We start from the raw sequence: 12520 nt of genomic DNA, 5'->3' as shown, positions 1-12520 counted from the left end.
GAATATACACTTCACATAATTATCAAAAGTTGTGCAGAAAAATCAGTGTTATTTGGTGATTGTCCCTGATTGCCTGCCTGTATTGAAATAATGTTTTAATCATAAGGAAGTAGATGTGGATGAAAGGAAATTATTTTTGTTTGTCTAAGAAAAATGAAAATCTGAGTTCCTTGTCTGGTACGATCCTTGTTAGGTTCAATAGTCAAACACAGAAAACAGTACCTTCCTTCAAAGATTTGTTAAATGTGATATACGAACTTGAAATATTGTAAGAAATGCTTTTAACATTGTATTGTTAAACCCCATTATTTATATTATGAATAGATTCTGGTGTCATTTACATTGTGTTTTATTTTTAATATTGTGTTAAGATTGCATCAGTGTATATGTACTTGTAAAAATGCACTTTACAAAGGGTTACAATATTGTACACTCCCTGGAAAACTGCTAAATTGATTAAGACAATGTGTGGACAATTTGTTTGTATTGTAAACTACATGTCAGAAATATATCATAATCAGCAGCTGATATTCATCTTCTTATCCCATTACATGAGTAAAAAGTATATTTTATGTCCTTTGACAGGATGCAATGCAAAAATTAAAGGTTTTGTTTTTAATTGTCCAAAATGTAAATTTTACTCTATGGTCAAAAAATAAATTGCATCAGGAATCAGATCACAGTTTATAGTTCTCAGCTTGGTGTACTTTCCTGGCAGTCTCAACTTTACAACACTAAATTGTTATAAATCCCTTCATGCACTAAAACTTCTATAGGGCCAGGTAAAATGAAAAAGTTAATTACCAGGCAAAAGTAAAAGCTACTGACATTGTGTACTTTGAAACATTTGTGCTTGTATATATGCTTATTTAACGCCCCTTTAAAAGAATAAAACACAACCAGAGTTGACCTTTTTTAATTAGTATTTTCATTCAAATGAATGGAAACACTAGGCAGTTATTATATAGAAGCAATTGCAACGCAATCATCCAATACATCTTTGGGGACAGAGGGTTTTAGCTGAGGGTAAGGCAACAATCGGACACTGAGCACAACTTTAAAGGTTAACACCCGTTTCATCACTGTTCTCATTTGGTGCAGAGCAGAAGCCACTACTGTGTCACCTAGCACATATAAGGCCTTTCAATATGGCTGCCAGTGGTCCTGTCTTAATATACTGTACACAGAAAATCTGATCTTAATCCAGTAGGAAATGACTAATTGGACATAAATCTAACTTGTCAGATACCATGCAATTGGTCATTTCATGTACTGTATATGACACTCAAATAGTTGAGAGCTTACAATTCAGTCTATGGAGACAGATTATGAAGAAAAAAAAAAACTGCCAGCTCACAGGTTGGCACTTCAATAATCAAAAGCTTGACTGAAGTTGCGCTTGTGTCCTCCTCTGTTGTTGCTATAACCACCACCGCCACCACCATTCCGGAACCCATTTCCCCCATAGCTCCGCCCCCTTCCACCTCTGAACCCCCCTCCTCTATCGCTGCGGCCACCACCGCCAAAGCCTCTGTCGCCACGGTTATTGAACTGCTTCTCCTCCAGCTCTGGGAGCTCGGTGGCTACAGTCAGTTGCCAACGGCGACTGTCCTTCCAGCTGTCCTGTTGAAGGATCAAGTGAGGTGAAAAGGACGTTAGCAGGACTAACACAGTCTGTCAACTACAACAAGAAACACTGTAAAAATATTCATTTTATTTTGGATTATTTATATTCACAAATTTAATCTTCCACCCCACATCTTGACCAGATGCAAGTTTTTGCAGTTGTTCTCACCTGAATCTCCTTGACTTTGTCAGCTGGGACATCAAAACAAACTCCCTGTTACAAACACAATAAGGGTGAGATGGTGAGAGGAGTCAGTGTGTGTACGTACCTGCTATGTGACACAGCAGTAATAATTAGTTGTGTCCTATGTCTAGTCTCTTAAAAAATTAAAAGGGTTCGTTCCTCAGTTTGCATTTTCATCTACCACTTAATTTTCCATTTACTTCTTTCATTTTCTAAGTCTATGACTTTCATTTATGAGGCACTGTGGGGGCCTCTTTTGTCACAAGACATTACTGATCCAAGTGAGATCTGACGAGGTTACTCTTTTTTCTTCATCTGATCCAAGTATTTGTGGGCTACATCCAAGCTCAACTTTATAACTGTATACACCAAATCAGATATACTGTTCCTAGTACAGAGATTTCTCAAACTCCTATTCTTAACCTTAAAAGTAGAATCTGACAAGCTGAAGTACATTTCCTTAAACAGGAAATGTATCAAATATAATTTCTTAAAAACATGCTTATAAAGCCCAGCAGCACATATGTACATATGTGTGTGTTTACATCAGGAGTTCATGCATAAACAATATACGTGAAGTCAAAACGTATTGATCAGCCCTGTGGTGGCCAGCTGTAGTATAGGTCATAAATCTATGTTTGTTTAAGTGTTAATTTTTCTGATAAGTCTCTTTTTTTATTGGTTATTTGATGCTATAAAAACTTGGTGAAACATGATTGACAGCTTTGATTGAGTTGCGATTGGTCGGTCAGGTGTATGGCCAGGACTTTGACAACGCAGCTCCATCCCCCAATCACTACTGCACAAAAATCTGGCGCCAAAATTACAAGATGGCAGCGCCCGTATCCGGGACATTTTGGCTTCACTTTTGTGCAGTGGGAGGAAGTGGAGCCGCATATTTATTCACAGGCTATGGTTTATTTACCGTTTTGCCTTTGAGAAAGGTCATTCTCTGAATATGGTTCTCAAACTCTTCTCCAAGTTGTTCTTTGATTGATTTCCAGGCATAACCCAGATTATGCATCTCCTGAGAACACACCATCTGCACAGTGGTGTAACCCTGCAAAAGAAAACGAACGTAAGATCGGTGGAATTTGTGGTTTACAGTAATACAAATTCATGATGGAGTCTAAATGGAGAACAAGCGGAACATTTTTAAGTGTCTAACAGTGATAACCTTTTTTTTGTGTTCAAGGGCTGTTAAATCATCAGTTGTTTTCAAAAGGGTACATCTGCTGCAATAGTTCAATTAACAATGCAACTCTAAACAAACATGAGGTTTAATGTCTGGCGATGTTTTCAGGATGAGCAGTGGCTGCTGTTATACAGTGCTGTGTCCAGATTTGTTGCTCTGCGTTATGAGTTTGTGTGTATGTATAACATTTATTATCTTTTGTTCTTGGTTTCTTCTTCCTTTCTTTTGAACATATTAGTGTGTAATGTAAAGGTTGTTTATGACGAGAATAAAACCCAAACTTACAACATCAGAGTTGAGCAGTGACCTCTGCTCTAGACTTGTGGCTCCTGATATATGTGCTAGGGCAGCAGCTAGGGCATCGACTGCTCCTCTCTCCTCAATCAGCTTCTCAGCTGACGCTCTGAAGTACCCGATGGCTGCAGCTGGAACGGAATCCAGAAACCTGGACACAATACAGAAACAAAATCCTAAAACTCTGACACTTTGCTTACTGTAGGGAAATTAGCTTCACATTAAGCAGTATCATGATTAAGGCGATTTTTAGCAAGGCAGAAGATTCAAAAGCCTATAACTATAGTAAACACCTAGTTGCCCAAATTATAACAGTAATCCTCCTTATTAACCAAATGAATGTGGCTAATCCAGTACAAAGTTTTAAATAGTAATCAATTACAATAATTGCATACTTCCAAAACAAAAGTATATATGTTTGCACTTGGCTCTCTCTCTCTTTCTCTCTCTCTCTCTCTCCAGAACGACCTACCTGACAGCATCCTTGCTTGATGACTTGATGATGTCGTTGGTGGTGGGGACGCCAACTCGTCTGAATGTGATACCCTGGAATAAAAAAGATCAAATGTATTTAGGTTGAGGTTCAATATAGAAACATTTGAAGTGGTCACACAAATTAAATAGATAAATGAGCAATTTTACACACCATTTCTAACTGCTAATGTGAATTTCGTTCTAAATGTCCATGTACTGTAGCGTCGTAGCCTATTCCTCAACTCTTGCCTTTCTCATAAATAACTCACTTCTTTTCTGTCCTACCACTATTTATTCCCCTCTTTCTACTTGTTTATTCTTATCCCATGTCTAGCACAGATGTAATTGTCAGCAATGTTTCATATTTTCACACAACTCCTCAAAAAGACTAAAGTTGCTGGTCTTTTTTGCCCCACTTTCTTCTTCTACTTTGACTGAATTTAAAAAGGGCACGTACTGCTTTGTTTTCCACGTAGCGCAGCTGGTCCTCCTCTTTCCTCTGGTAGAAACAGATGCAGACTCCAGTTCTGCCTGCCCGGCCCGTACGTCCTGAACGATGGATGTATGACTCCACATCCTGACACCAACCACAGAGACAGACACATTTTAGGAAAAATGAAAGGCTACAGGCCTTCATGATTCACGGTTTACGACAAAGTGTGCAGTACCTTTATCCCCCAAGTTTGATCAACCAATGCATATACTGTAAGTTTAATGCACCAATATCCATTTTCAATTCAATTAAGTGTGCAAGTGCCAATTTTTACATGTATTGTCTTATGTTAATGGAGTCTGAAACTTACAAATCAGAACATATTTATAAATCTTAAGCATAACATCTACATAGAAAAGAAATGGCAAGTCCGAAAAATGCCAAGATATACTCTCATGTGGTGAAATTCTTGTTGAATACTGGCAACGCATCACACCTTGGGTGGAGAACACTGGACCACCAAGTCGACTTCAGGGATGTCTAATCCGCGGGCTGCAACATTGGTGGCAACCAGAACCTCAAAACCCCCACTCCTGAAGCCCTTCAGCGTAATCTCTCTCTGTTTCTGAGGAATATCACCATGGAGGGTCTGGGTGCTCTGATAACAGACAAAATTAAATAAAAAATGAACACCACACATTCTTTTTCTAATGGTATTGTTGAACTGACACATTAGACACTCAAAAATAAAAACAGAAAACCCAACGGCACGGGTGCCTTACCACAAAGTTCAGATCTAATGTATTGCCGCTGTATGAATTGGCTGATAATTAACTGTTAACGTGTGTAAGTGTGTGTGCCCTTCTACCTGTTTGATGGATGCATTCAGGGAAAGTTCATTGGCCTCTTTCTTTGTCTCGCAGAACACGATGGTTCTGCCATGGCTGCCGCTGTAAACCTGGATCACATCTCCGATCACGGCTGCACGCTGTGACCAGTGGCACGCTATGGCCAGATGCTACAGAGGAAATGACAGCGAGAAGCAAAAGGAGAGGGAACACCAGGGAGAGAGGAAAGACATTTTCATGAATCCAGCTGGCAGATTTTAGCTTGTCCTTTTCCACTTGTGATCATGATGATAAATACAGCAGTTTTTACTCCAAACTAATTTCCTGGATTATCAAGATGGAAATACTGTATATGCAAGTGTATTTTTCTTCTTAATTACTACAACTGTCCCTGCTTACAGGAACATTCTGGAGATCTAAGTACAAAGAGAGCTGCAACCCCAGTCACACACTTACTTCTACAGTTGTTGCAGCTTTCTGTGTTTTCTTGCCAATCAGATCAACATGTTTGCACTCTGGTCTCATGTATTTCTTGGCAACCTCGTAGACCCAGGGGGGGCAGGTGGCCGAAAACAGAAGAGTCTGTGGGTTGGACTCAGAGACTGGAAAAGAGCACAAACACAAGTTCCTTATTATAAATACATGACCACACTATACCAATCTTTGAACTTTCACATATATGATACACAAACCCAAATTTTAACACTCCACCTCATACACGTTGAAAACAAGAACACCTATATATCCTTGACCCAAAATGTTTGTCATATAACACTTTCAAAAAACATTCACACCAAATTACTTTAATTACCTTTCTGATATGATGAAGACAAAATCTCTTCAACCTGTTCTGCAAATCCCATGTCCAACATTTGGTCTACTTCATCCAGAACAACGTGTTTCAGTTTAGAGAGGTCCAGTTTATTGTTCTGGAGGTGGTCTTTGATGCGACCAGGGGTGCCGATCAAAATATCGATACCATTACGGATAGCTTCGACTAGACAAGAGTAGAGGAGTGTAAAGATATTTGATTTTAATCAATTAAAGTTGTTAAAACAGAACACAAAAACCACATACAAGAAAGTAAAGATAAATTGACTATTTCAATAATATGAACAATCAGAATTACTTCTATTGAGGAGTTATTTGTGTGTTTGCACAAGACTTACGCTGTGGATTGTATGAGCTGCCTCCATAGAAACAGGTGAGAGACAGTTTCTTGGTGATGTCTTTGAAGTCCTTAGCAACCTGGATAGCTAACTCTCTGGTTGGCGTTAACACCAGTATCTACAGACAGACAGGAACGAGACTTAGTCGTACAACAAACATACTCAGAGAACAATCAGGTACTGGGACTCTGACTGACGCTAGTTTGAAGTGGTCGGTGTGAAAGTGGACGAGTGAGCACCTTGGGAGGGCGGCCCCTGGCAAACTGCACCGTCTCCCTCTGGAGCTTCTCCACCAAAGGGATGGCAAATGAAAAAGTCTTTCCCGTTCCTGTTCGGGCTTGGGCAATTACGTCCTCTCCATCGTATACAGAATTGAATGTCTTCACCTGAATGTCAAACAGGTAAGAGACTCCCCGAGCTGAGAAAAAGAAAGAAAGAGAGGTCACGGAGAGTGAATAAGGCAGAAGAGCCACGGTAATTTGTTATTTAGAAAACCTCAAAGCATCCCAACAGCGGCAAACTTCTTAACAACCCAGAGCACATTTTAGGTACAAAAAGAGTTGCATCTAACATATTCATAACAGTATTCAATAAAAAAGCAGTGTTCAGACACAATATTTTAAAACGTAAAGTTTATCAAATATGTTGAAGTCCGGGCAGCTTCTTTGTTTTTTTGGTAGAGCAGCAAGCATGTCTGATTTCGGACGTGTACCTGTACACCTCTGGTGTCAAGCAACAGTGAAAGAAAAAAAAAATGTATTAAAATGCAAATATGTTTACCTTTTAATTTATCAATGGTGAATTGGGAGATCCTGAAGTTGGAAAAGGCCCCTTCCTTCTGCTCTGGTGTCTCCTCCTAAACAAATAAACAGACGGTCTATAAATTAAATGGAATAATTCAAGTTTATATAATTTGTGAAACTTGAAAACATACAAAAGTAGTTGCTTTGCAGGCATTTTGTGGTTATTTTGTTTAACTTATTTTTTTTATATTTAATTTCCAACACCTTGTGGGAACTTCTCATATTTGGGGCCCAGCCCATTCTTGTGAACAAAGTCGAACCACATTGCTGTGCCTCTACTTTTCTCCTACAGTTACAGGATCAGTTAAGCTTAAGATCAAAAGAGCCCAGAACATTTTACAGAATGGACATTTTCCAATACAACGAAATAAAATGCAGCAATAAATTATAGATTACAACCAAAATGTATAATACCTAGAATGAAGGGTTTAGTAACCGCTTCCATGGTGGTCACTTTGATTTCTCTTGAACTATCCAACAGAACTCACACTTCACCACTTAATTTCCACAAAGCAGAGTTATCATTCAGTCAGTAACAACACGCTGTCAAGTTCTCCTGAGAGGAAGAAATGAGCACAACCAGTCTGCGAGTCGTACCGGTTCTTTTTCGCTGTCACTAGCAGAGTCTTCACTGGACTGGGCCGGTGTCTGGACGGGCGTCTGGACAGGGGTGTTTGGGGTGGAATGTCCGCTGGTTTCTGCCTCTTCGATGTCTTTCTTTTGCTTCTTCTTTTTCTAAACCCAAAAAATAAAAGTAGAGACGATGTTACACACACACACTTTACCAAAGGGATTCTGCAGTTTTCACCATGTCAAATTAAAGATATTTTAAAACCTTTTCCTCAGCTCAGCAGTCTCAGCTGCTACACTAAGTTTTTTTTTGCCCCCCCTGACTTAAACGTCACACTCTACAGAGAAGAGAGGGAGCGCTGGGGAGCGGTGTTGGAGCATAGCGGCCTTGTGAGGTAAAAGTGACAGGAAAATGAGATAGCAAAGATTATGTAAAGTGAGTTAACAGTAAACTTCTAGAAACACTAAGTTCTTTAGACACAGTGGCTTCATCTGTAGTTACGGTTGGTGAAGTGATGGGTGTTACAATGTGGAAACTACAGTGTGTCACCTATACAGCACACTTTTTTGCAGTTTTGCGCACAGAGAGGCATTTTGACTGTGATTAGATCATGCAGCCATAAAAGAGACTTGCGCCAAGAACACAAAAGCTGATTGGCTGCAAAAGAAGTTGCATGTTGGTCTCATTTTAGACGTAATACAGGCTGATTATATTTGGACTAGCGAAAGAAAGAAATTCGACACCATGAAAACAAAATAAACATTCTAAAGCATTTAAATGAGCACTAGAAGTAGTGTTACATTAATATGACAAAGACCTAGAATGCAACTTTAACTCATGACTTTTTAAAGCCTTTAATTTGTGTTTTGAAATTCTAAACTTTTGAAGACCCCACAGAAACCCTGTAGCAGGACACATTTTCCAACTTGATGGATAATAAATAGTTTGTTGTCCATTTTAGTGCCAAGACAAGGCCTTTTTCTTATGGAAGTCTAACTAACGGGTCACTACATATTAAGACTAACACAGCACTGACCTCGGTGTCTCCTTCGGCTTTCTTCTTTATCTTCTTTGGTGTTTCAACACCGTTACTGTTGCCGTTCATGTCTGTGGTCTCATCTATGTGGCCGTTCATTTGGTCCACTGCCAGCTTGTCTTTTTTCTTTTTCTTCTTCGGTGCTGGAGGTTCGCAGTCCGGGTCCTCTTGCGCTTCCTGGTCCTGCAACTGCTTCTTCTTCAGTTTCTTGCCCTCCTTGGTCTTGTTCTTTTGTTGTAAACAAAAACAATAAAAGGCAAATAGGTTTCAATCAAATACTGTGTAGCTTCTCAAAGATTTAAGACGATGAGTACCATCTAGTTTGCAGTTATCTTATGGTATTGAAATTTCACTCACAGGCAACGTTTAATTGTGGTTATGTGAGGTGTAATTAAATATGGGTGGATGATTTCAAAGCTCCAAAGCTTGTTTCCCTACACTATGTTGGCGCTGTGTCTCAAATAAATTATACCTTGTGACATCTAGTTTCAAACGTCATTGGAGCTTCAGAAAGCGCTTCATTCAGTTTGACTATTCAGCTAAACTATGAGATAGGCACATTAGTGCGATAAAAAGAGAGGAGAGTAACTGAGAACTATGGCATTGTACACTAAAATGACATAATCATAAGTATGAGAACATTCCACCTGATACCAAGTAATCTAATCTAAAGTAAGCTAATTTAATGAATGCCATTCTCCCATCACCACACCACTTTGTGACTTGTATGAAATGATACATAAACATCAACCATGTTTATACGCATGTGCCGACAATGGAAACTACTAGGGCTAAAATACTCCGAGAAGGTGCATTAATAGTTAGTATCAGCTAAATTATTTTATATCTAGGCTCTTTGTACCATTCAGTCATTATTTTACTGTATCATGTTGAACAAACATCTACATTTAATGCAGCAACTCTGAACTAAAGTATTACATATTTAATAATAACATGCAGGCTTGCTAAACTTTCGTTGCACACACACACACACGTGTCTACTGTCTATGAGGCTGACAGATGTGACGGTGCTTGCTGCCCAGAAGCTTTGAATCTTTTTTTCAGCACAAATAGAAAGAAAGCCCCAAAGCTTCACAACGTTTTGTCTGCCTATCACTATGTATAATATACCCAAGGGGTTTAAGAACACCATTTAATTTGTTAAAATGATTTGGAAAACTTAAAAGTATAATAAATAAATCATTTAAGTGAATCTAAACGATTGTTTATTTATAATTAAATAAAACTTCAGTTCAACAAAAAATATTATTATTATTATTATTATTATTATTATTATTTATAGTACTTTGACCAAACAATCCCCATTAAACGTTCATTTTACTGTAAGTGGAGCTTGAGTTGGGAATGTTGCGTGAAAACATATAATTAAACAACAATAACAAGCATTAGTAACAGGCTAGAAGTTATCATTATGTTATATTATTGGTTGTACTATTATGAGCAGGTTGTTTTGTACAGCTGAATAACAGACTACCAGCTGACGAGCCCAGCTGTATAAGACGTCATCAGGTCGCGTCCGCAGCGCATACAGGCTAGATACATATTTGTTTTTTTACCTTTTATTTCTAAAAAGACAACTTGCCGTTTCAAGGGAGGTTCCCAGTAAACGGTAACACATCATAGGAGACGTGCCCTTGTTTTTTCCTTTCTAAATATATCTTGCATCTAACATCCACATATAAGCAGTAGCCTGTGTTAAAGCCTTCCACGTTGTCCAACCGTGAAGCTCACTTCCACACGGGCATGCCACGTGATGTTTTAGCTAGACTACCTTATCATGTTAATGTTGACTTTCTGAATTTACACCGCTGTTGATTACTCTATGTCAATAACAGTTCACTACAAGTGTTACTCCATAAACATCTTCGCTGGTTTCCTAAAAGTAAGCAGGCCGGTTAGCCAAGCGCTAGCACGTTCAGCCATGGCTGTATTAAAGGCTCGGCCACATGTTGTCAAACAGAGACACCGCGCACTAAATTGATATTTAAGTCTATCCAGGGCGACACGACACGCGCTGCTCACCTTCAGGGGTTCAGCCTCCGCGACAGTGTCCACGTCGTCCTCCATGGCTTGATCTTCGGTTTCAAAGATGATTTTTGACGGCATTTCTCTTCTTGATGGAATCCCTCAGCGTAGACACACAGGCTAACACACGGGCACGCGGATGGAAAGGAACGCGCAAAGCTGCGCGATTCGACTCGCGAGGAAGTGTGTTCACCATACAGTAGGTGTTCACGAGCCAGACGTAATAGCAGTGCTATAGTGCCCTGTGGTGCCTATATATCATGGATGTAGGAGAACTATTCATAGATACAACAGGGCCCGGCGGGTCCGTGTACGTTTTGATAGTTTTGACGTTTTTCGTTTGTCGTCCAAAAACAAAGAAACGGTATAAAAAATAAAAAATTAAAAAAAAAGTTCTCCCGTTTTGGTTTCTGAATTCGAAAAACGACTAAACCAAATTCAAATAACGGTCCGTTTTTTTTTTTTTTTTGAAATTCCTATTTTAATTTCTCCGTTTGAAGATCTACATTAAAAGAAAGACAGGTGGGCCTAAGTGACCCGGAAGTATTAGTAAATATCGCCTATAAAACAAAAGCCAAGGTTTTAGAACGGGCATAACGTTGTACCAGAGTAACGTTAGAAGAAAAAAATTAATCAATAAATATAAGCTGATATGAACCTGGACCGAAAGAAATATGTTAGCAACAGTAGTTTATTATAGTTATTTAATTTCGAGCCTATCCACGTGCACATCACCAGTCACGTTTAATAACAATAATAATAATAATACATTTTATTTATAATGCCCTTTACATTTCAAAAGGAAATCTCAAAGGGCTAAAAATGAGCGCATTGTTTGGTTTAATACAGTTGGTAATATAAGGTAACCTAAGAACTTGTGTGTGCAGAGTTGTTACGGTTAGCGCTATCTAATTAAATTAATATTTAATATGGTTTCCATGTAATGGACCAAACTGTTCTCCCTGTCTACCAGCAGATGACAGTATTTAAATGACTGACTGTATTGTGCTTTTGGTAACTGTTGTAAATCAAGATTACTGATACAGATGCATTTGGTTTTTATTAAATAACTGTAATAAACTACTGTTGCTAACATTTTTCTTTGGGTCCAGGTTCATATCAGCCTATTTATTGATTGATTTTTTTTCTTCTAACGTTACTCTGGTATAACGTCAGTGCAGCACAATTTACCCGTTATAAAAGGTTGGCTTTTATTTTTATAGGCTATATTTAGGCTACTATTACTTCCGGCCGACATGTCTTTCTTTTAATGTAGATCTTCAAACAGAGAAATGAAAATAAGAATTTCAAAAAACCAAAAACGGTCCGTTATTTGAAATTGGTTTACTCGTTTTTTCGTTTTTTTGAATTCAGAAACCAAAACGGAAGAACGACTCTCATTTTACCGTCTCTTTGTTTTTGGTTTGAAACAACAAACGAAAAACGGTGGTTTTCTCGTTATTTCGTTATGTGGTTCAAACGAAAAAACAAATGATCAAAACGTACACGGACCGTCCTGAAAGCTTCATTCAAATTGAACATTAGCGGGACGCTATAAATGCAAACAAACTGCAGGTGATATAGCGCAAATCACGCTATAAATGACTTGTAAGTGACTTGAAATGTTTGTCCAATCAACACAACACTCCCAGGAAATGTCTGCATAATGACCTCACATACACTGGAAGACTCATTCCAATTGACCACTAGGGGGCACTTTAAACGCACAAGAACTGTTTTTGACAAATCAATTGTAGGCATTTTAACAACGTTGGACCACGTGTGAAATGACTTTGAAGTCACTATTATGAAAATAGGTTTGAACACTGTCTTATATTGTA

General features: G+C 38.5%; 1 protein-coding gene across 1 annotated transcript; it reads right to left on the bottom strand.

Annotated features, from left to right (window-relative positions):
- Positions 1–902: 902 nt before the first annotated feature.
- ddx21 (DEAD (Asp-Glu-Ala-Asp) box helicase 21) lies at positions 903–10943 on the bottom strand. The gene is made up of 16 exons (XM_032521252.1): positions 10677–10943; positions 8634–8861; positions 7624–7761; positions 7004–7079; positions 6463–6641; positions 6224–6341; positions 5866–6051; positions 5511–5656; positions 5075–5224; positions 4703–4864; positions 4231–4350; positions 3772–3845; positions 3291–3450; positions 2736–2870; positions 1796–1840; positions 903–1623 (listed from the first exon to the last, which is right to left on the bottom strand). The coding sequence occupies exons 1-16, from the start codon at positions 10758–10760 to the stop codon at positions 1369–1371; spliced, it is 2256 nt and encodes a 751-aa protein (XP_032377143.1). The 5' UTR covers positions 10761–10943; the 3' UTR covers positions 903–1368.
- Positions 10944–12520: the final 1577 nt, after the last annotated feature.

This window comes from Etheostoma spectabile, chromosome 1 (assembly GCF_008692095.1).
Source record: "Etheostoma spectabile isolate EspeVRDwgs_2016 chromosome 1, UIUC_Espe_1.0, whole genome shotgun sequence".
NCBI classification, from domain to species: Eukaryota; Metazoa; Chordata; class Actinopteri; order Perciformes; family Percidae; genus Etheostoma; species Etheostoma spectabile.
This window is presented reverse-complemented; position numbering and strand designations above follow the sequence as displayed.

What these genes read in the sequence shown, in the direction of transcription:
- ddx21 (XM_032521252.1), bottom strand. Translation starts at nt 10,760, where the DNA reads ATGCCGTCAAAAATCATCTTTGAAACCGAAGATCAAGCCATGGAGGAC. An exon ending in GTGACAGCGAAAAAGAACCG is followed by an intron (nt 7,080 to 7,623) that starts GTACGACTCGCA and finishes TTATTTGTTTAG; the next exon opens with GAGGAGACACCAGAGCAGAA. An exon ending in CACCATTGATAAATTAAAAG is followed by an intron (nt 6,642 to 7,003) that starts GTAAACATATTT and finishes TCTTTTTCTCAG; the next exon opens with CTCGGGGAGTCTCTTACCTG.